This window comes from Syngnathus acus, chromosome 10, assembly GCF_901709675.1.
Source record: "Syngnathus acus chromosome 10, fSynAcu1.2, whole genome shotgun sequence".
Lineage (NCBI taxonomy): Eukaryota > Metazoa > Chordata > Actinopteri > Syngnathiformes > Syngnathidae > Syngnathus > Syngnathus acus.
In genome coordinates this window covers 18,476,036-18,501,206 of record NC_051095.1, presented here as the reverse complement: position 1 = coordinate 18,501,206, position 25,171 = coordinate 18,476,036, and the positions used below count along the sequence as shown (strand labels likewise).

General features: G+C 39.9%; 1 protein-coding gene across 3 annotated transcripts in view; it reads right to left on the bottom strand.

The window, feature by feature from the left end:
* Window positions 1-25,171, bottom strand: part of si:dkey-237h12.3 (teneurin-3) — a 211,684-nt gene that overhangs the window by 98,696 nt on the left and 87,817 nt on the right. For all 3 annotated transcript variants that reach the window (XM_037262186.1, XM_037262187.1, XM_037262188.1), the window contains exon 4: window positions 7,968-8,199. In XM_037262186.1, coding sequence (XP_037118081.1) covers window positions 7,968-8,199 — 232 coding nt within the window. The remainder of the gene's footprint in view (window positions 1-7,967; window positions 8,200-25,171) is intronic.

Below are 25,171 nucleotides of genomic sequence, written 5' to 3'. Positions count from 1 at the left end.
GAGCAAATTCTCTCCATTGATTCTGAATGCAACAAGTAAAAATTATTCAAATCATGGTCACTACTGCAACCACTTGAATGATTGTATAAAATTCAACCTCCTTTCTCACTCTACGTTTTTTTGCTTTATGTTGACTTTTAGCAGCCTGTCGTAGTATAGAGGATGGTGGGTTGCCATGGACACTGATAATTTATAGACTAACCAACAAAGTCATACATTTGCTCAGCAATTATTTACCCAGCATCTGTAAAGTCTATAAATTTCCCGGTTTAAATCTGACAAGAATCAGCACTCAAAGAGCATTAGCGCAGTCAATTAGAGGCATCGTCTAAAATCCACACTATGAGCCGTGACTCTCAAACACACAGAAAGACTGCCTTACTGCTCCAATTGATAGTCTTTTTTTCTGGAAAGTAGGACATGGGATGAACCTCGAACCATCTCATGCATGCGCTACATATTGTGATCAATGCTGGAGCGCGGAGAACAAATGTCACACTTTGGACCCGTCTGGCATTCCTTGGCCGGCCCCCTGATCAACGCAAGCTGTCGACACACATATGGCGGGGGGGAATTCCGTTTAAAGGTTAGTGTGCATCACTCCTGGAATGACAATGTTCCAGGTAAGTAGGTGGGAGGTGTTGTTCTCATTATTATTGGCTGGAAAGGAAAGCTTTTGTGACAAAAGGACTGTGATGTGGAGCTTCCGTGGTGCATTTGTAGTTCATCTGTTCACAGAGTAATAATGATGTAGATGAAGTTAGCTTCCAGTGCCAACCTCTATCTGGCTTGCCACCATATGTTTGTCCCCTGTGATCAAAAGGTGGCTGGACGTAAGAATGGCAACTGAATACAAATGTAAAGTGCAGCTTTAGCCTCTGGGATTAACCACTCCTAGCTGCCATGGTTTTGTTATTTGTGATCAAAAGATAGCTTGAAGGAAGATAGATTGGCGAGTACAGATGTACACTGTAGTGTTGGTGTCCAGCTAACTGACTGCTAGCCACCACATGTACTGTATGTCATGATTAATTCAATCACTTTATCAATCATCGTTCGTCAACTGCAATTCAATCGTTTCTCACCGAAATAGATATTTAAGAAGCGGTTTTCAATGGGTGGGCATGAAGCGGGTCTCACCCAGCTTGTCTGTGAAACTCAGGTTGGTTAACCACTGTAATTACATTTTCCCACCTCATGTAAATGGCTGTGTTAGATCTATATTCAGTCGATCGGCACCGTTTTTCGGTAGAAAAAAAAGATTAGGGTCTGAATTTCAGCTTGATTCATGTTAGTGATAGAAATAGCCACATGCTGGAAGTAGGGCAGGTTTGGGAAACTCAATGTCATAATCCTGTGAGTGTAAAGGTCATTTTGGAGTTGTTTTTTTTTCCAGTTCTTTGTACAGGTGAAGCGGCGGAGTCTCCAGCACGCACTTGCCCGTCATAATCAGTGACAATGATTAGGACTGACAAAAAATGTTTTTCCCACTCGACCTAAAATGTATCAGTGTATTCTCTGTGTGTGTGCAAGTTTTTACCGCAAAGTTAGCGCAATATGTTTTTCTGTCACTTTCGGAAAAATTGCTTTTGAAACCAAGAAAAGGGCACTAAAATATTCTTATGTAACTTGGGCAATACCACTTGGATGATACAAAAAAACAAAGGGGAGAATGTATTGATTTATATGCAGAAATAACTTAACTGTTTTTTTTTTCTTTTACGATGCCTCTCTCCAACTGTAGGGACACAGCCCCTTCACTCGGTGATAAAGTGGGATGCAGTATTTTTTCCTTCCCAGTGTGGTGTTGGTATTGTCCTCGATTTTACTTTCATTTTTAAATATCAAAAGCACCTAATCATTGAACAAAATAAACATTGAAAATCTAAACTTTTAATGAGTCAACCTAATGGGTCTGTAGTGACAAATCTGACAGGTGCTGCCTGAGATTTGAACCAGCAAATCTACAGTATACTGCTTTGAAAGTGGCGTACTCTGCTGAATGTCCACGCCTCAATATGAAAAAAATCACATCACCTTTGTTTAATGCTAATGTCAAAAGTATAAAAAAAAGTTCCAATCCTTTCTGTTTGTGTTCATTTAAAAAGGATACACTGAAAATAAAACGCTGTCGGACACAACGAACAAGCACCACTGCACATCAATTGATTAGTGCTGGCTTGACGCAACATGGCGCATCGCTATGCTAATCCGACCAGCGGCGAAGGCAAAAGGACAGCCGCGTAAACCGATGAATGGTCACAAGTTTAAGAGACTGGGACCTGCATGGTTGTCCGTCCTATTGGGATGACGGTATGGGAAGAAAAGGCCAGTGGCGCTTTGCCGGTGACACAGCTTGCCATCAACTTGACATTTGAAAACCAGTCACAAAAGACGGAACAAGCGAGTGGGTGGATTTGTCCATGCCTAAGCTGCACAAGAAAAACAATCAAAACAAAACCAATTGAAGTCGTCCTAAAGGGTAATCCGCAACTCTGACGCTAGCTCTTAGCTAGCAACAGAATTACGTGGCTGGAGCTTTGTGAAACACAACAAAAAACTACAGTTGTAGCATAGTGACACAGTATCTTCATTTCCTAAAAAAGAAAACAATCAATGTTGCGCTTTCCGAATAAGAAAAGCTGGAAAAAAAAAATCAGGAAAGGTATAATCGTGTAGTATTTAATTATAAACATATTGCACTTGTCTGCATCGCTCATTTCCTAAAAAGAACACAAACTGTTAATGTTATTCTTTCTTATAAAATGATTTAACTCAATATTTGTTTCTTTTCAGCATCGCTCTCGGTCAACATAAAAGCTGAGCGCGTCCCAAGGATCGTCACCACTTACGACCTCCCACAAGGTAGCAAAGCCCCCTCCGACACGCTCTCGATCAATTCCACATGGGCGACATTGTCAATGGAGAACGCCTTTCTTTCGTTGCACGCATGAACGCTTCGACAAAACAATTGTGAACAACCTTCAGATGGTATTCAAGCCATAAGAAGAGAAGCTTGTGAAATACTCTATGCGGTGTACACATGCTGTACCAGATGCTTACAATGGAAACATAGAAATTAAGGTACACTGAACCCTAATACAAGGGCTTTGGTCTTTAGAAACATAAAAGTAAAAAGGTAAAACAACATTTGTGAGATGCAAAAATCTTAACCTTTGTTTATAACCCTAATCAAAGCTTGGAAATTGTAACCCAAATATAAAACTTTTAAATAAAGCGCTGATATTTTCTTAAAAGGTGGATTCCCTGTTTGGCATGCATAAACTTGGTCCATAAAGCTGATTCTGATGAACTCGAAATCCGAACACGGCAGTTGAAACCCTATTTTGCCATGTATGTCACATCCCAATAAAAAAATCTCAAAATAAAAGATTGCGCACTAACCTATTTGTGTATATGGTATAAAAGTAGAAAAAAAACAACGACAGCTCTATATTGAGACAGTAAAGAGCATGTTAACTTCATACTTCCTGTCTTTGAATGAAATGAGGGTGATAGCACGTGTCAGACACTCTGGAGTCCAACCGTCATATGCAAAAGGTACACTCTCTGATGAGTTCAAGATCACCAAAACCTCTGTCTTCTTGTGTGGAAACTTGCTTGTTTTGTCTCTTTCTGCCACTCTTAACAGCAACAGGGATTTGTAGCATGACTGCAGGCCAATAGAAAGACTGCTGATATAGTTTCAAAGTGATTAAGCAAGACAACTGTGCCGAGTTTGGCCAAAGGCTGTAGGTGAAGCCATCACCTCTTATTTTGCAGAGTGCGAGGGCGACAGATTACAAGTACAGATAAAGTGGATTGGCCCGCTGGTGGAATGAGGAAAGGTAGGCTGGGAGAAGAAGCACAACAATGCTTGTAAAGTCGGGAGCGCCTTGTGAATCTTTCGGGGAGTGCGTGATTGCTTCCAGTTTCCATTTAAGAGATTTAGAGCAAGATGAAGACTAAGTATGTGTTTCACAGCAGGTCAAGTCCGTATCTGCAGTGGTTGCCAGACATGACACAACCTCTACTCATGTCACTAGTATCAAGACAGGATTAGGTTTTCAAATTAGGGTTCCAAGACAGGGTTATGTTTTTACATTTAGGGTTTCCAATTAAGACAAGGTTAGGGTTTCCAGTTTGGGCTTCAAGGTAGGGTTTCATATGGTAAGAAGCCAATGTGAACTTTGCAAATAAAGTTTCCAATTTAGACGGGGTTAGGGTTTCAGGTTTGGGTTTTAATTCAGGGCTAGGGTTTCAAGAAGGCATTCAATCATGGGTTAGAGTTTTGTGGCAGAGGTTAGGATTTTAAATAAAGGTTTCCAGTCAAACTAAGGGGTTGAAGTTTAGATTTAAACAAGGTTTCAAACATGGTTTATGTTTTCAAATACTGCCAGGTTTAGGGTTTCAAATGATGTCTTAAGATGGCATCAGGGTTTCAAGTTTGAATTTTACAATACGGTTTGAAGCAGAGGTTAGGTTTTCTAATTATTTTATATTAGGACTTCAAGCCTGGATTAGAGTCTCAAACAAGAGTTGGAGTTTATAGGTGTCAAACCTGGGTTAGTGTGCTTAGTGTTTTAAATTAGGGCGTCAAGCCAAGTTTTGGGTTCTTGTAAACCCAACTGTATGTGCAGGGTTAGTGTTTCAAATTAGGTTGTTTCATAGTAGGGTTTCAAACCTGGACTTCAAAGTAGTCCGGTTAGGGTTTCAAGTCCAGGTTAGTGTCTTACAATAACCTTCAACTTCCTCTATGAAGCATTATGTGTGCAAGTACGATATCATCCCAGTAGCCATACATCACCATTAACCGAGTCCACATCAATTGGCTACCGGTGGGGTGGGCAGGACCCAATGGGGTTTAAAAGGGAAGCCCGCCTGTGCCATGTTAACAAAAAGCTCAAGTTGCAAAAAGCACTTAGCAGCACTGCGTCAATTAGCGCTAATGAATGAAGTGTTGGTCTAAATGTGTTAATTAAACACAAGCTGCAAGCAGCTCAATATTATTGGACCAATCAACGAGAAGGTGAAATCTCACCGTGGTTGCACTGCAATGCTTTAGCGCAAGTGAAGTTGCATTCCCAGTGGTCCCTCACCAAGCAAGACCCTGACCAGTTACTGAAACTCTAACTTTAAGCACTATCCCTGGCTTAAATCTAACTTTGAGGCTCTAACACTTGTTTGAAAAATTAACCCTTGCTCAAAATTTCGATTTCAAACCTTTCGTAAGTTTCAAACCCTAAGACTTATTTTCGACACACAAACCTTTTCGGTTTTTTGAAACACTAATTTGAAACCCTTATTGAAATCATAATGGGGATTTCAAACCCTTAACCTGGGGATGAAATTGACATTTTGAATGCTCCTTTAAAGCAGGCTTGAAACTCTGATTTCAAACCATACTTTGAAACACTTACCCAGACTTTAAACCCAAATTTCAAACTAATTGGAAACCATAACCCTTGTTTCATACCTAAACCCAGACTTGAAACCCTGATCATTGTCTAAAATCAGAATCCTAATTTAAAAACATTGTCTGAAATCAAAATCCTAATTTTAAAACCTAACTCCAAACCTTAATACGCACTTTGAAACCCTAACTTGAAACCCTAACCTTAATTTGAATCCCTAATTTTCAACCCTCAGTCTGGCATGAAATCCTTAATTGAAACCTTAAATCGGGCTATATATCCCACTTTAAAAGCCTTGTCCTTGGTTAAAACTCACACAACATTAACCCTAATTTTAAACTTGAAGCCTTAACTACTGATTTTAAATTGTAACTTGAAACATTAACTGTTCTTTTGAAACCCTTACTTGAAGTCCTAACCAAGGATTAAAACCACGATTTGAAACACCACTTTTAAACCTTAAACTTGACTTGAAACTCTCATCGTAGATTCTACTTTGAAATCATGGCCAAGGCTTGAAACCAGAAGCCTTATTTTGTATGTCACCCTCGTTTGAAACCTGAAATTGATACAGTAACGTGGAGACTTGTCTTTAAATGCAAACCCAGGGTTGAAATTAGAATTTAAAACCCTATTTTAAAATCCTTAGCCAGCTTTGAAACTCTAATTCCAAATTTCTAACTTTCCTCTTGCTAAACCAGCCTTGAAACCATCAATTGAAAACCCTAACCGTTGTTTGAATCTCTACCCCTGAGTTGAAACCTACATTTTAAAGCATTTTTAGGTCCACTTTTCTCCTAAAATTCCACAAGGGCACAAACTCTGCAACACATTGCAGACAAAGCCATGCAACTGCCGCTCTGTTCGGAAAATAATGGGAAATGGAGGAAGATAAAAAATAAACAATGATGTTTTAGCGGCGCTCGTAAAAAAAGCTCAGAAAGAGAAATGGGCGCACAGTGAATAAAATGATGCTTCACCGCAGGATTTGAAGAATTAAAGTGTCTGCTTTACAGGCTGCACTCCATCACGCCATTATTGTGTCACAAATGTATCGCAAACGGTGTCGCCGGCCTGATAAATGTTGTGCGCTTGTACCCCCTTACAGTGAGTTCTTCTTTTTTTTTTTTTTTTGAGTTTTTCCTTGCCCTTTTGGGAGCTTAAGACCAGGGGATGCTTTGAGAATAATTGTCAATTTTTGTCTATGTGAAGCCCTTTGAGACTGCTTGTGATTTAGGGCTATACAAATAAACTTGACTTGACTTGACTTGACATTTTGACTTGGAGGCTCGGGTTTATTCCGCATGCTAAATGATATTTTGTACAAAATCCAACTGAATTCTCTTATAGATATGAGGTAAAACTCTTCCAAGTCAGATTAGAGAGTTTGTTAAGTGAACTCACAACACAAGTGACCCACAATGTATGAATTGAGCTTGAAACGCTTGCAACCAAGCTCATGCCCGAAACCATGACTTTAAACTTTAAAACTGCATTTTTGACCTGAAGCCTTCATTTGAAGTCTTAAATATATTTTACAACCCTAGAAGAGTCTTGCAACTATGATTTGAAATTATGCAATAAAAAAATGTGAAAATATGCAATAAAAAAACCCAATTTATTTAAAAGTCTAAATAAATGTGGTGTGAAACCCAAATACGTATTAAGTCCTATCCCTTATTTGAAAACCTAAATTTCTTTTCTTGATTTGAAACCTCAAATCAGGTGTACAACTCTAATTTGTATCCCTTGTTTGATAAATGCATCTCTGGAACATTGCACGATTTTAGCCACCTTACCGTGAGGCCTCCGTTACGGGTCCAGGCGTGATCAAGGGCAACACCATTCGTGTTGATCATTTGCACCAAATCCTACTCAATTCTCCCGAGAACAAGTTCTTTCATGTCAATGGTGAGACGGAGGCTGGTGTGAATCACACTGAGTCAGGCGCAAGACAAGGGAGCTTGTTCAAAGCGAACTTTGCCAGGGTGCCGCCCAGGTGTGAACATGAAGATGCAATCAACAACCACATCACATGTTCGAAGCTTAGCCATGGCTTCAAACCATATTTAAGACCTTAACACATATTTGAAATGCCTTGAAACCTACTTTGAAACCCAAACCCTCAATTTAGGCCATAATTTGAAACCTAAATCCTTGGTTCAAACCCTGGTTTAAAAACCCTAACTCTGTCATGAAACCATAACTTTAAGTCTTATTGAATCCAGTTTGAAACCCTGAACCCTAAATTTGAAACTCTTCTCTTTTCCAACCTTGTTTTTAAAGCCTAACTTGAAGCACTGACCCAGGCTTGAAACCCTAATTTGAAAAGCAATTTTGAAGCCCTGAACCCGGTTATGCAAATGAGGCTGCTTAGTCCAAAGTCCTGGTGAGTATGATTGTCAAGATAACAGAATAATTAATAGGACAGCACTGCTGCTCTTCCACAGATTATCACTACAGGACATGCTATCCTAACCCACGGCGGGATATTAGCGTAACCACGGCAAGCAAGCGAGCAATGCATGCTGGGAAGCGCACCGCTCCACTTACCGGCTCTCCAGGGCCACATTGCTGCCCAGCACCCAGCTGTCCTGCAGCTGGACGCATTCCGCCGTGCTCTGCAAATCGGCCGCCAGGCCGGCAGCGGGCGGCGGGCTCGCGGCCCTGTGGTTGGCCAGCGAGCTGCGACTCAGGGATGTGATGGAGGGGTGCTGCTTGTGGGGTGGCGGTGGGGGTGCCGGCGGTAGTGGGGGTGGACCCTGAGGACTGGACAGATGGTCGCCTGGAGAGAGAGAAGGAGGAGGAGAAATGTTAGACATCAGTCAAAGCATTCATTTTTTATTTCAGTGTGGCGACTAATTAAAACCCCCTAGATGTTTTGAAACCTTAATTCACAACCCTGACTGATGTCCAAAACCTTAACCCATACTTGAAACCCTACTTTAAAACCCTAACCCTCTAATTCTGAACACTAACCCTGGTCAGACTTCATTCACCTTTGAAAGCCCTAATCCTACTTTCAAATTGAACCCAAGGTTGAAAATCCTTATTTGAGTCACTTACTCGTGTTTCAAATGTTAATCAAAGTTTAAGGCATCTGTTGGATTTGAGGACGTGGGGTCTATGTGAAGGACTACAAGTGCTGATTTGAATTTAATGAAGAAACTTTAATTACGTCAACATGAACATGTTTTTTTAACTGAGGTTTGAATCGCCAAACCATGATGTCCCGCGCGTACTACATTATCAATTTGCCACAGAGAGCGAGCAAATGGGCACACGGTGGAAACAGCCACCTGTCCGACCTCAAATCAAGTAAATACATCCAAGAGACATTACACTGAAACAAGATGCAAGCGTGGCAAAAAAAAGGATGGTAAGTCCACGCAGGGCATCCCTAACATTCGTTTTTTTGTCCAACAGAAGGTCAGTTAGTGAGGCATCTGCTTCTTTTACGGCCGCTTAACGCCATGCTTCACGTTTGATTACTGCCGGAAAAGACTCTCAGATAACTAATGACCAGAACATCCATTAGCTCTCACTCGGTGAGAACAGGTTTTCCAATTTCACACAAAGCTGTGGAATTGGCCCCCCTCCAATGGCGGGCGGTGATAATCTATCCATCTCGGCCCGTTTAAACAGGTAAAAAAAGCCGCACGATGCTGACAAATGTGATTTGCTCCAATGAGCCACAAATGGGAAGAGGGTCGTCTTTCCGAGTTCGAGTCATACCCGGAATAATCTGTGTATCATTGTTCTTTCCATTTTCAATGAAAATCAAAAATCACTCCATTTAAAAGGAGCTGATCATTGATATTTTTATTATTTTAATTAAACTGAAAAAAGTTTGACTTTTAATAATTACATTTTTGGCTTTACATGGTCAGGTTTACGCAGTAGTGCCAACAAATTTCTGATATTTGTTCAATTAAGTTGTATCAATTTATTCCCATCAGCCTTTTAATTTCTTAGTGTTTCTCTTGGCTGCACTGCTTCCAGTACAACTATGTGGACATTATGTGGACATTTCAGTGTTCCCATGGCAGTCTAATCAGACCTGGCCTATGTAACTTCAACTACCGTAATTTCCGGACTATAAGCCACTACCTTTTGCACAAGCTTTGAATTCTGCGGCTTGTCGTTCGATGTGGCGTATCTATGGATTTTTCGTGATTTCTGTGATGAGTATACACTTATACACTCGTAAAAGGGCTGTGGACCGCTGTTGTGCGGCACCGCTTTGCTGGGCGCAGGGATATGTGACCAGACATATGGTCACTGGGGAGAAGAGTGGTGTGTTGACCGCATGTCCGTCCGCCAGCCAAATAGTGCCGTATAATTGACACAAAGAAGAGACAGAACGACACTCCAGACATTACGGTACTATATTTGTTGAGATTGTTTCTTTAATAAAACCTTTCAAATTTGACATACAGGCAGAAACATTATTTATTTTTTTATTTAAACTGTTCATCTTAATCCATTTGAAATGAATGGATAAAAGAATAATATGGTTTTCAAATATAGGCTGTGGTTTCAAAGTTTTTTTGTGTCAGATTAAAAAAATAAATAAGTAAAAACTAACGAGCCATTTTTTCAATTTTGATTGCCAATTAAAGATGGAAGGAACAAAAAAATACTGTACTTGCAAATGTATTTATGTTCTGCTTTCGTTTTACCTTACACGTTCCCAACCGGCCATTCTGAGTTTTTCGAGGATGCGTGAAAATTTGGTGAGACTGTCTAGCAGTTAAAGTAGTTAGTGGTGATGCTGGTGAGAAGTGAGTTGAATGCCTGTGCCATTTTTGTTGAAGGCATTTGCAAAGGCGTCTTTCTGCACAGTTAAGACACTTATTCAATGTAACAAAACTTCACAATCCAAAGTTCATATTTCTGAGGTTTCAATGTAAAAATAGAGAGCTTAAGAGTTGAATAGTAATATTTACTCTGTGCTGAAGAAGCCAGGGTTCATGTTTCAAAGAAGGAGTTCAACTAAGGGTCGGGCTTTCAAACTGGTGAGGGTTCAAAATTGCATTCAAAACCAGGGTTATCTTTTCAAGATGCCAGGTAATGGATTTAAATTACAGATTTAATCGAGTGGTCTAAAGCCTAGGTTGGGGGTTCCGTTCAGGGATTCCAAATTTAAAACATTTTCAAAAGATCAGATTAAGGTTTCAAGTTGAGGTCATAAATTAGGGTTTCAAACCAATTCAATATGGCTTTAGACATGATCGGTGGTCGGTGGTTGATGTCTTATCTAATGCCCAATGTTGGTTGTGAACATCTGAGATGACACAGCAGAGTGCAAGTGTGCTTGTTTCCACCGCTGGTAAACACACAAGGCAATGACGATGAACTTGAGATGCCCCACTCATCTTCCCGGTCCAGACGGAGAGTCCTATTAGAAAAGTGCTAAGCAGGCTAATAGAAATGTGGATCAGTGTCAACTGTTGCTTCAACTCTGGCCCTGTAGCAAAGCTTTTTTTTTTTTTTTTTTTTAATTTTAACTGGATTGCATTTTCCATCAGCATGTCCTCCAGCAGAAACTTGATGTTAGGTAGCAGGACAGTAAGAAAAGGAGGAGGAGGCATAGATGATGGAATTAGCTCACCTGGATCTTAAGTGCTACTTAATTAGGGTGAAATATCAAGGGAAATATGTCTGGAAACAAGGATTCAGTAACCATTTGGATGTGAGGGGTACAAGTTAGGATATCAAGCTCGGGTTCAAGTTTCATACAGGAGTCAGCATTTCAAAATACGGTTTCAAGCCAGGGTTCGGGGCTCAAGCCAATACTGTAATTTTTTCAAGCCTTAGTTAGGGCTTCAAATCAAGGTATCAAGCCTTGTTAGGAAATTGAAACAAGCATCAGTGTTTCAAATCATGGTCTCATGGTTAAGGGTTCAAATTAGGGTTTCAAGTCATGGGTTACTGTTTCAAATTAGAGTTTCAAGCCAGTTAGGGTTTTATATTAGAGTTTTGACCCTGGTTTAGGGTTCCAAACTTGGGTCTGTACTTCTGGATAAGGGTTTCAAACAAGGGTTGGGGTTTCAATTTCGGCTTTCAAGCCTGGGATATGCTTTGGAATTACGGTTAGGAGAGGGCTGTATAGTTAAATTGAAAAGTTGAGTTCCTAGGTTGTTGTTTGAGTGGGTTGCATCAATTCTAATGCAGCAAAGTAGAGGGACAAATAGATGAGGGAATTACTTCACCTGGAGCCTAACTGCTATGTTGATGGAGAGAATTGTGTTGAAATATCAACGGAAATATGCCCAGAAACAAGACTCTACTGACTGTAATAACAGAAAAAGAAGATAACTTAAATGACAGACATTTAGCAAGACAAAATTGCTGTTTAGCCATGATGATTCAGATGCAAAGTCATTAACTAAAGCTATAAAAGGGATACATTTGCGAGGCAGAAAATGTATCAAAAAGTTGCATGCCAATGCAAAATGCTACTTTTTAATAATGACACCGTAATAATATCACTTTCAATAATTTGAAGGGGCGCACACGTCTTAAGGGATGTGTTTGTCTCAGTCAAATTAGGATTTCAGGCCAGGGTTAATGTTTAGCACTATTTTAAGGGAGGCACTGTACACAAGAATGTCAGTCAATCCATCAATAGGTAGTGAGGTAAAGTTAGTCTGTATGTACAGCTAGCCGGTCAGTTATTTGGTTGGTCGAACGTAGGGAGAATGTAGAGAATGGGAGTTCGGTTGGTCAGTTTGATCACCTAAAAATAACCTGGTGCATCTGTTTCTTTTAAAAAAATTAAATGTGGCGCTTGAGCACAAAAGTTGGCCCACCTCTAATCACTCAGCCGCTGCTCTGCCGCTGCAAATATCCGGCTAAGATTCCCCAAGAGTGGTCGATGAATGAAGCGTCAGAACAGTAACAGACAGGTCCCCTGTCATTGTGTGATTCACATTTTGCCACAATGGTGCCACTTTTTGACAGCAAGGCCTATTGGGTTCCTGTGACATTCATTTTAAATGAGCATAAATTCAAGCATTGAGAGCCCTTGCATATCACCCGGTATAATGTTCCGTCGCAAAAGTCGCTTTGCAGCCATTAGGCTGAACGCACGTCATGAAAGACTTTATGTTCATTGTGTAAGTACCGCAAAAGGTCCTGTGCCATTTTGCTCTCCATTAAGAGACTGATGCCGCCACTAATGGAACTGAAAGGCCATTTGCTAAGACTGCCTTGGCCTTCGGCAAACACAAAATGGTGTGTGCATACCATTCCTGCTACTATTTAATCTTTGTATGCGCACAACATGATCTCTGAAAGAAAACTCGCTCGGGATGCCTGAAAGCGTATGATAAAAAGCCCTTTTAGAATTTGGTTTAAATGTGGTGAATAATGGATGACTTCCAGGATTAAACTCTTTTGGGGAAGGTAGGTTCTTTATCTGCAGTCTGTTCAATCAATAAAATGGCACAGACTTCCTTGGCTAATAAGCAGCGATCTCAGTGGTTTGTTCACTCAGGTGGAAATAAAAGCAAATCAGACTAATACAACCAAAAACATATATACATATGATAAGGCAAAACTGCAAAATTCGTCTTTCAGTAAGTCATAAGGCGTGAGGTTAATAGGTAGATAGTATGTAGGGTGTTTGGCCCCTATCCTACTAAATGGCGAAAAATGGCAAGTGTTCTCAAAAAGGCAGCGAATGTTCCGTTCTCAACAGGGTTCATTAATGGGGCCCAAATCTTTGCAAAACGGCCTGACAGACGTTGGTCTGTACTTTTCTTGTCGCAAGGGAATTTTGTACACATTCAAAATGTCCTTGCGATAAGAAAAAACACTAAAACTGTTGGGAAATGTTTGGCAAAGGTTTTCTGAACATTTAAGACCGTGAGAGAACCCTGATGTGAACGCCACATTAGCTGGCTTCGAAGAGACTTGCAATTGTTCGCTGATCAGTGGGATAGGGGCTTCAGTCACGTTATCCAGAAAATGGGTTAACTCCACAAACTCCATCATTTTTGGATTGTTCCATTGTAACATGGCAATATACTTTACTCACCAGAGGGTACCAATGGAAAAATGTGTGTGTGTGTGTGTGTGCGTGTATGTGTGCGTGTGTGTGTGCATGCGTACGTGTGTGTGTGTGTGCAAGTTCTACTCAATGGAATTGGGGCTCATCAGAACAACCTTGCCCTGGGTGAGTTTGAAGGTGGTTCATTTACTCAAAGCGAGCTGACAATTTCAAGAGACTGCATTTTTTTAAAGAAAGTAATGGTGTTGTGAATTCCATCATAATTTCTGACAGAATATTTTCACAACCTTCTCATTGCTGTCTGAAAAGATAGTAAGCCCTCTTTTAAAGCCACCTCTCAGCAGAGGGATGGGTAGGGGGTGAAGTAACCAATATTTCAAGAATTACATAATGGTTGCGCCATAGAAATAACCCTGCGAGTTATTTAACAGGCATTCATCAGCGGACATTAGAAATCCAGACATTCATTGCAAATGCACGGCACGTAAATACAAGTACTGAATACAAAAACCTCTATCAGAGTGCAGATGGCAGATCATCTCACAGATGATGACAGCTTAGCGTCCCCCTTCTGACAGCTTGCCGCCGCCACCGCCGCAAACGTGCTTTTCTACCAATTAGCTCACTGACAAAACGGTTAATATTTATCCTGCGTGGCCAACTTTTGTTTGTCTGGGCCAGACAGGTAACATGTTACACTTCCACATTATTTCAGCACTGGTGGTAAAATCTCTTAAGCCAAGATTTCATTATACTTCCTAGACAGTGAATCCCCACCTCTTTATGCAATGCCCTCAGTTGCCACAAGATGCCACCTAAGCCCTGGCTCATAGGAAAGTAAGAACTGGTAGCAAAAGAAATATGTTCAAGTGAAAAATCTTATTTGCCATGGAAGAGCTAATTTTAGCCTGGGTTGTTAGCAGGAGGTATGGAGAGCCTTTGCTGCACATACATGTCCACTACCGGAGCATTTTTCCAGACTCAACCATCTATGAGCCATTTTCTAGTAAGAGTAATGCCAGAGGATGAAGGATACAGTTTGTAATACAATGAGCTTCTAAATATTATTATCAGCAATTACATTTCTTGGGAGAGTGGGGGGCAAGGGGGGGTCAATTTGGCTCAATTACTATGAAAAGTGATAAGTGAAAAGTGGGTGTTTACTGTGCATTGCTGCATAGGTTCTAGACATCCTTCATCCATATTGGATATTTTTTTAAATTACCTTTTTTGTTTGCTTGTCCGTTCTTTGTAAAGAGATCCAATACAGGACAACACATTAGCAATCAATTAGAAATGACTATTCTTTTGATACGGTGACTGACTTTGATAGGTGATGATTTAATTAGTTCACGATGCTCTCTTTCTCAAACAACCATGAAATGAAAGTCATAGGCTTACGCTAGAAATAAATTGTCTGCAATTTCAGGTCAATTTGGAGTTCTTACAACAACAATAACCTGGTCGTTAATTCTTCAACTGTGCTAAAAAGAATGACAAATAGATGAGTTGAGGCAGAGGAGTCTGATCCAAAAACATTGCTCAGTTTTGACAACTACTAAATGCTCTGAATGGGCTCATGAGCATGTTTGAGCACTTAAGGCCCTGAGAGAAGAGCTATCACCAGATATTGGCAGGTGGGCCAATATCAGCAGTGTGATATTAAATCAGATCTAAACTACAAAACAAAAAAACACAACATTCAGCATGACAAAATATTGAATGACAAACTCACAGACAGATAGATAGATCCACACCCACAATCAAAATTGGCACCTACACAGTTAAAATCTACACAATTACAGACAAATTATGTCATTACAAAGGCAATAACGCACAAAGCATTTATGGTTGGGTTTCGCAGAGAAGTAGTTCATTCATTATTGGTGAATGATCAGATTTTAATGAAATAGAAAAGTGCATTTAAAAAGTGAAATAATACCATTTCATAGTTTAAAATTGATTATAATCAATCTATGAGGGATAAAATAATGAAATAAAAAGTACATTATGTTCTCTGATTGCAATGATTGGACCTCAATTGTATATATTGTGTGCGAGTGTGTGTGTGTGTGTGTGTGTGTGCGCGTATGTATATATATATATATATATATATATATATATATATATATAAATAATTGTTGAAATGAGAATTGTTAGGATTTTAAAAAAGTATTTCACACAGTCACAATTGAATATTAAACTAAAAAAACAACATTGATATGCATTACTATAGATAGCTGATGGGTGGTGATGGAGCATTGCGATTGCCTAGGAATGTTGTGAGAGAGAGCATTTGAAAATTCAAACACTGGCCAAAATTTGCATAAAGTGTTGCATATTCCTATTTACCTGTGTTTGCTCATAATTATATTAATACAATGCAATACAGCTGCTGCTGTAAAAATGGCTTTTACAGAACAAATAGTTCCAGAAAATATGAGAACAGGATTATAGATAATTTGAGCAAACTTGTTATTTCAGAATTGTGTATCAAACTGGTAGCCCTTCGCCTTAATTGATCAGATCTAAAAAGGATCTCGTAGTTTCAAATTCAATTTAAATGATAATTTTTCCTCCTTTCTTTTTTTGTTTGGTTTCAGAGTTGCAGTTCGGTCCCTTACTGCATTAGATATTGCAAGTGTACCTAATGATGAGGTCACTGAATGTGTAACACCGTGCATGAATCTTTCAGTTATTATATTTTCCGCAAGTAAAAAAAGTTTTGGGAATCCATTATAGCCAATAAACTATGTAATATAAGGTAATTCAATACAAAAATATTCAGGACAATAAGACGATTCAACATTTTAACACACTTTCCAAGTGTATTACAGCAGATAAATAAAGTATTTAATGCACTGCAGTATAGTGAATGCATTAGCCTCATTTATTATTAACATGTTACTCAAGCTGATGACCGACAATGAACAAATATGCATTTTGGTGCCTGTATCACACCTCTTCCCATTCCCTCAGTCCCTCCATGGTTTTTTTGCTGATTGACTTCAAACATTAGCACTTGCTCTTCCTTGCCAGAGAACAGCTCGCAAACAAACCCAAAAAAATGCGTTCAGAGTTGGAAGAAGAAAAGCACGCAGCATGCAGCGTGAAACTCCTTCTGCTTTCCAAAGTGTTTTCCCGGTGGCGAGAGCAACGAATTGATAGCCCACAGTTGCAATGCACTTGGCAGCAGAGTAGAGCGGAGCCAGCACAGAATAATAATAGCGCCAATCGTTGCTTTACTCTTAAACCGCCGAGCTTGGTGTGTTTTTATGCTGCACAATGAAGATGGTGCGCGTGAGCACATGTTGCGTTACACAAACACACACCAGAAGCCTCACAGCACGACCGTTGTTGTAGAAGACCCGCCGCTAAGTCCTTGGAGGCCGCGCTGCACGCTCAATCGGCAACACAATACAGCTCACGGCGCACACACAGACACACACAACACGCATGAGCTTGCACGGTACCCAATCGCCTTGAGCAAAATAATGTTGCTTGCTTCCAGTGGCAGGCCCAGCTGCAATCATTGATGAAAAAACTCAAATCCTTAGAAATGGCAAAATTGACCCTTACATACTTGCTTCGAACTAAAATGGCAGACCTCTTCTGTCCTTTCAGTTCTTGAGAGTTGTTGTTGGTCTCATCATAATAGACAATGCTATTAAGTTGTATGTTGCTAACCAAAACGGGCTTCAGGTGCTGAATTTTAATGAAAATTTTGGAGGAGCCATGCAACAGACGTCTTTCAAGTGACACATCATTAATCACACTTGTCGTTACCGTAGTCACTCTTAATTTAGTCTTGTATAGCATGTTAATCAATATATATGAATAAAAATCAACAAAGTCAGACGCTAATGTTTGTTTACAGCACAACGGACCACCTTGCATTCCACGGAACATAGTGCCTTAACACGTATTTGCGTGCATGCGGCGGCTGTGAGGTTTGCTCGGCAGACATTGATTTTTACTCACGAGGTGTTGTTGTCAAGGAGGCAGCCAACCTATGCACACTTTTTCTCTCCTGCACTTGGTCTCCATGGGTAACACACACACATATGAGGAAAGCTGGAAAGCATTGGCGAACAAAGTCTTATTTTGACAATCTGCCCTAGGCTGCTTAAATCAGCCCACTGATGCAATGCCATATGCTAAGAGTAACACACATTCGCTAAAACCAATATATACCAAATGCAAACTTGCTTGTTCATGCAGTTCAAATGGCATTTATGACTTGTTTACAGTCAGTGCATACATGTTGCCTGATAGTTAGGCCATTTTCCGGACTAAAAGTCATTTTTTTTTCATAGTTTGGCCGGGGGTGCGACTTATAAGCAGGAGCGACTTATATGTGAAATTATTAACACACTATTACTTGATCATTAACGCATTACTTACTTACTAGTATAGTTTATCACTTCACATGTTATTTTCATTTTAAACCGCATGAGGGCGCTCTAGGCCTGTGGAATAATTGGAACTGCAACTGACGATGAGTCTGACATCCACTGACTTCCACTAACTTCCGGAGTCAGTGGAGTTGTTTATAAGTGACACAGAGGACGACAGTTTCAATGGATTATTTGGAGTGACACGGATGGTTCGATACACTTGTTATTTATTATATTTATATTATATTATTATATTTATAGTTATTAATTGGAACTGCAACTGACTGAGTCCGACGTCAGCGCCACATGTACTTCCGGCGTCAGCAGTGGCGTTGTTTATAAGTGACATAAAGGATGAAGATTTTGATGTATTTAATGGTTTGGAGTGACACGGATGGTTTGATAAACATTATATATATGTTAGTTATTTGAATAACTTAATATGTTACGTCAGGCACGCTCTCAGTTCCTTGTTTGTGTTTATGCAACGATAGCATACCGTATCGTTTAGCCTGTTGTTGCCTATTCATGTCTGTTTTTAGTGTTGGATTTTGTCAAATAACGTTCCCCCAAAAATGCGATTTATACGCGTTTTTTTCTTCTTTATTATGCATTTTATGGCTGGGGCGACTTGTACTCCGGAGCGACTTATAGTCCGGAAAATACGGTACAAGTCACATAGTTCAAGTGTAGGTTCAAGTGTTGAGCTATAATTGCTGCACTTCTGTTGATACAATATAACGTTTATAAGTACAGTCGCCAAATATGTACTAATAATTGTGGGTTCAACAGTATTGCTGCTGACTTTTCCCATACAGCACATACCGTACTGCATAATGTCTATGAATTAGATACGGTCACCAAAAACCTGGTGGCCAAAAGTCAGAAAGTTCAACTTTAGGACAGATTTTGAGCATTTAACAGGTAAACAGAAACTAAAATACCATCCTATTACAATAAGTAGTGCACTTGAAAAAAGGATACTGGCTGCCCGTTTTATTTAAAATCTAACATTATCAGGAATCAATCATTTCACATTTGTGAAATGAACATAATAAAGTTAAATAGAATTTTGATGAAACCTAGCTCACGTCATATTTGATAGATTATTTATTTGCCGAGATGTTAACAAGTGTGGACTAAGGTAGTATCATGTGAAGTGGTGAAAGCTGATCTGTCATTTCCGGCTCGCTGGAAAGCAATGGGGATGCATCATCATTACAAAATAGAAAAAGTTTCCTCATCAACTTTTATCAGCATCCTCATCAAAGCCATTTAGCGGTAGTAATGAATGCATTTGCAGCAGCCCATTAGCCCAAATGATCTTTTGGCTCCTGGTGCCATCATGGGCCCTAGTAAATAATGTTTTTGTTTTTTTTTGGGGGGGGGGGGGGGGGGGGGGGGGGGCAAATAACACATGACACTGATGTTCTTGCGCTACTACAGTTTTGGTGCATTAGAAAAGATTTACGGCTGAACTCCTGACCCGCCGGCGAGCTCTTTCTAATGTACATGTATGAGCCAGTGAAGTTCAGGCGGCAATAATAACGCCCGCTGTGATCAAATTCCCCCAGTGTAATCATTTTCATGGACATTTATCTTTTTTTTAAAGATAAAACCCCGCGGGGCATTTTTATGTTGCTTGTTCAAAGCGAAGGGAAAGCAATTGTCTGCGGACGCTCGCACATCCGTCACTTGATAGCGCACTCCCTCATAAACGCTACAAAAGAGACACAACAATAAATTGTAAAGCACCGTTAAAAGTCGCATATTTACGACGCAAAAAAGTTTTGGGTGAACCACAGGCACTTTCTTCCGAGAGTTGAAGGAGTTGATTATAATCCAAAGGAGTCTTAATGTACAGTGGAAACTGTAAAAGTTTCCCTTTGTTAGCATGGTCAGTCGGCGTATGCCACTTTAGCAATGAGGAATTACACACAACTAATTTGAAAAGTCTGGAAAGCAATTTATTAATATGCTGATATTAGTAAGCAGTCGTGGTCCCATTTTTACAAATGATTAGAATTATTGCAGTATCGTTCACCACTAACTAAAGAGTATCGATAACAGGATATGTAACAGAATCAATATCTGATAATGCCCATCACTTTATTAAGAATTTATACCAAAGATTAGATTTACCAATTTGATGATGCATCAACAGTTATATACCAAACGTAAAGGTGAACAACTCCAATCGTTGGCTTATAAGAGTCAAAGCAACTGGCAATGAAAACTCTTTGTTCACAGAAATTCAATACCGATGTCAGTACCAGATGTGGTTGGCCTGCAATTTTGTAACGAGGTCCTCTGGTGGCCTGCGTGCCTGCTGCGCTTCTTCTTCACATATTTGTGTAATATATTTCTTTGCATCTATATTTGTTTTCCTTGGCTCTTATATTTGTATATTTAGAGTTACTAAATAAAAAATAAAAAAAGGAAATAAAAAAAGTGCTCTCAGTGCCACATTGGCAAGGCAAGTTCTACGTCACTTCTGCTTATGTCCCAGGAATAAGCTGCTGCCCGCCTTGTAAAACAACATCAGCGGAGCGTTTCTCTTGCCAAATTGGGAACAATGTCGTGGTAGACTCGGACTGCATAGGTGAGCATAACTATCTGGAGCAAGCAGCTAAGTAGTTGGAGGCTAGTGCGGAAAGCTAACTCTTAACAGCCTACATCTTTGAGTCAAACAAATGAATCACGATGTTGTATTGAGACCCAACGTTGCGGGAAAAGACACAAAAGCACTGATATTAAAAGAACTATTGATTTTTGTATACTGGTCCTGTATTTACTTGGTATCACATTAGTACTGAACCTTGCAGTATTGCTAACAATTAACTATAAAGTATTAGTGTAGTTATTGGTTTTTATTGTAATCAGTATAATCATTGATACTTGCCCTGTATTTCCTTGTGTAAACCATCATCTATTATATTCAGGACGGGATTGCTCTTTGAACCTCCTAACTAAAAATTGATTAAATTACTTTTACTATCTAAAAAAAAGCATTTTTCGCATGCTCTGGTACCCACAAGTTGATATGTGTGAGCTGTGATTTTGAGTTTTCTGTGTCTGTTGCAATGCATTTGAGCACTGAGTACAGACTGCTACATGATCGAGCGGCGGTGTTTTATGGGGCTGGCCTCTCTCCATTTAGTCTCTTCCATGACTGCACTTGTACACTCCATGAACATCACGCCAGAGCGAACATCACTTACCGCTCGACGCGTTACACCGTTTGCTCTCACGACTTAACGGAAAGGCTGAAAATGCAACACCGAGCTCACCAGAGTTTTTAATAACAAGCATAAATATAGGTTTCCTTTCATCCCTCAATGCACGATTCATCCAACACATATATTACATGTATATAATAACATAATTTTCCACAAAACTAATGACAATTTAGAAAACAAAACAACCTTTATATCCCAATACAGCTATTTACCCTAAAAATGTACGAAATTAATGGGAATTTTATTTTTCTGTTAATCAAAATCTTATTTTCTATTGTTGATTATATATATATATATATATATATATATATATATATATATAAAGCCGCCTTTGACAACAACAATTAACCAACACACAAAAATGGAGCTTCTTTGAATAAGTCCACTTTAAACAGGCATTTAAACTTTAAATGTCAGGAACACAAGACTAATTTTCAGACCCACCATAGCAGTTTTGTTTTCTTTTCATCAGTCATCTGAACTTTAATGAGATAACTGAGTTGACACACGGCTATGCCACAGGTTATTGATCTGGAAAATAAATTATTAAATGTTTACACGCACCCCCTGCAATGTGATTACGTGGCCCAGGGGGAATGTGTACCTCTGGTTGGGAATGACTATTCTAGATGGGAAATTGCCTTTTGTGAGACAGACAAATGGTGATTTGTATCTTCAGAAAACCTGTAGTTGACTATTTTATGACTCGAAAATAATCAGTGATATTGAAAGTTTATGAAAGCACAACAACAAATAAGAAAAAGTGTTCAACCCAGTGACTGAACTACATACATATCTCACCTGCCTTCTGCTTTCCAACCGACCTACCAGGTTACATCCTACCTACCAACCACATTGACTTATTCATCTGACTCCATATCGATCCTACTCCATACCCACCGCCCAACAAAACAACCTAAATACCTACTCACCTACATAAAGAGGCCAGCAATGGTGCCTTCCACGTTAATAGTAAGAGAATAACACCATGCTCTGCATGCAGATACATCTATCTGCCATGCTGGACAGTAAATTTAACTTCTGAACTGTGCAGCCTGAAATGTGTTTGTGAAGAAACACTCTGGAGACAACCCCTTAGCAGCAAGCGCACATACTGAGCCTGCCTCTAGCCCAAAAGACAGCGTCCGCCCTTCAGGTTGCCTCTAATCACATTGGCTCGGCCTCCAATTAGATAACAGAGGTGCGGGCCTCCTTTGACAGACATGGGCGCTCACCAAATGTGAACGCAGGCTGGTCGGCGTTCACGCCCGGGTGACTCATTTCACACTGGAATACATCCATCAGAATTAGGATCATGAGAAGGCCGAGATGACTGACAACCGAGAAGCGAGCTAGAGAGAGAGGCAGCATATGGCCGAGCGTGAGCATCAATTGTCAGCAGCTGCCTGCACTAAGTTCCTCGGCCAGTATTAATATTGTATGAGAGCGCCGTGTGCACTATATGCTTGGATTAGACATGTTGATACAGCAGCGCCGCCACACTTGTGCCTGGGATCAGTTTTCAGTCGGAATGCACACAGGAATTCCAGCTGTTTGCATTTGCTGGCCTTATTGTTATTGGCTTGTCTTGTGGAATCTCCAGTTCACAGCACCGCCTGCACAAGATAATGAGAGCCAATAAAAAAAAAAAAATCTGACTTTACAAGTCATTACAAGTAGTAATGCCCACTTTTCATTAGAACATGCAGTGAAAAAAAACACTTCACCTTCATATAAAAGCAAACCTCACATTGAAGTCTTGAAGGTTAAAGGGAACAATTTTGTAAAGACAATGCCGTGTTGAGAACAGATGTGACGTCAAGTACTTGACTGGGCCGTCCCTTGCATCCACTACTTACTAGGGGTGTAAATTGCGGGTTTTGTCACGATACGATATCATATCGATACAAAGACACACGATACGATATTTGCCGATATTTTAAAGCCTGCTGTGATTCATTCACGATACATCACGATATAGTGCTCCACGATCGATTTTATTTTTTTTATTTTTTTTTAAATAAAAAATATAGAACAATATCCTGATTTATAACAATTCATATGCAAAATCAACAAGGTACTGCAAACTCTTTATTTAGGAAATTACAAGAGTATTGTAGTATACAAAGTGCTTATTTTAACACTGAACTTTATCAAATTCCTATATTTTTTCTCATATAAGTAAAGAAAAATGAATACTCTTTCTTTTTTTGTAATACCATTAACTTTAAAGTGCATTACTGAACTATTTATTTACAATAATTTTAATTGTCCGTTGAGCCATCTTTTCTTTGGAATCCAAAGTGCTTCCAAACGAATGACTTGAAGCCCAAAGGGGAGCGAATTTCCTCGTCTTCTTGGACACTAGCCATAGCATCAGCCCAGGAGCCGCGTAGTTGTCGGCTCCCCTTTCACGTGCCTGCTCTGCTCACAACACAACACGCCGCATACTGCTCCCGGAAAGAGGAAGCAAGCAACAATGAACTGGATTTCAAAATAAAGTCGCGTCTAATGTCCGAGGTCAAACACGGCGATATAAATCGATGTTTACGTTTAGCATCGGTGCCAATAAATCGTAGAGCATTATATCGATTAATCGATGTGTATCGATGAATCGTTACACCCCTACTACTTACTATTGAATGATATACCAGGTTGCTCCCCTACGCCTGTAAATCTTTTTTTGCATTGTTGTATTTTGTATCAGTGTCAGCCCTGCCTGCTTCCTCATTTGACATCAAGACTCAGATATAATTATTGATTTACTTTCCATCAGTATTGACGCTGGAAAATTGCGAGAGAGATTCAGATTCATCAAAATATGACCAAGAAACCGCAGTGTTGCATTGAGGAGGCGGCCGAGCCAAGACAACTCAACTCCGCAGCATTGTGGCTCTTTCAGGCAACATCGCTGCCTCCAGGGCATCTCGACAAATAGGTTCGGATAGCTCTTATAAGCTTGCTTGAATACAATCATAACCAAAAACTTCATTTGGACAGTTTTTCTTGATAGACCATATATATTTGTCCTGAGCTCTACAGGTACACTTTAAAGATAAAAATGTCTCTTTGGCGTTGGCATGTTGTCTATCCGTCAAGTGAAGTCAGTTGCTGCTTTTATGCACACTCTGAAATAAGAGCTTCCCTCATACAAGAACGATGTGATGTTCAAAATACCTAACAACCTACCTATCGAACAAACTACCTTTGTTACTTGCCTATTTTTGCACCCACCGCCCTACTGATTGTCCTAACTACTCGCCTTACCTTTCTAGCTTCCCTATTTACCTTCTGGTCACTGATTCTCTTGCCCCCTACTAAACCTATGGACTTACCTACACACATCAACCTACCTACTAATGCAACTCCATAATAAAGTGGCCTGAAATCGTGCCTTCCTGAATCCACATTATACAAGGGAGTGAGTCTCATAATGTAGCACGTCTAGGTACACTTAATCACCATCACCATCAATCTGCCACGCTGGACACAATCTGATAGCACAGCTAATCACACGAGGGCACTCTGAGAACATGCATGCGCATACACATGCACACTGACACGCACACACGCCCGCACGCACGCAAGCACGCACCGTGTTTACCATTGAATTATGCTAATCCCCCTTCATAATATTATCATTCTACCGGAGCGTGATATGCTGCGCTTGACTTAAGAAAAATGTGTACTAAAGCGTAGTGTGCAAATATATACAGTATTTTTTTTTTTTTTAAAAAGGCACCGTGAATTCTGACCTTGTCACAATGTTTATTCAAGGCCGTGTCAATATTGTAATCCCTGTGATTTGGTAAGCAACCATATGAGCATCTCCATATTCATATGGCTCCCTATATTGACTAAGTGTCTTGTTCCATCCAAAGGTAGAGGAGCCGAGCCAGATGTCAGGAGGATGCCACAGAAATGAATACAGGAGATTTAGGGGTTGGATTTGTATCTCGTCGAAGACTAATATGCTAAACACTGCAACCTCAGTTATTGCAAAACTACATTGGGGACCAAGTCCTAACAAAAATACAACCAACAACAAACTTGTAACTGATGCCCCAAAGTCATTGCCTATATTAATTGTATTAATATATACAT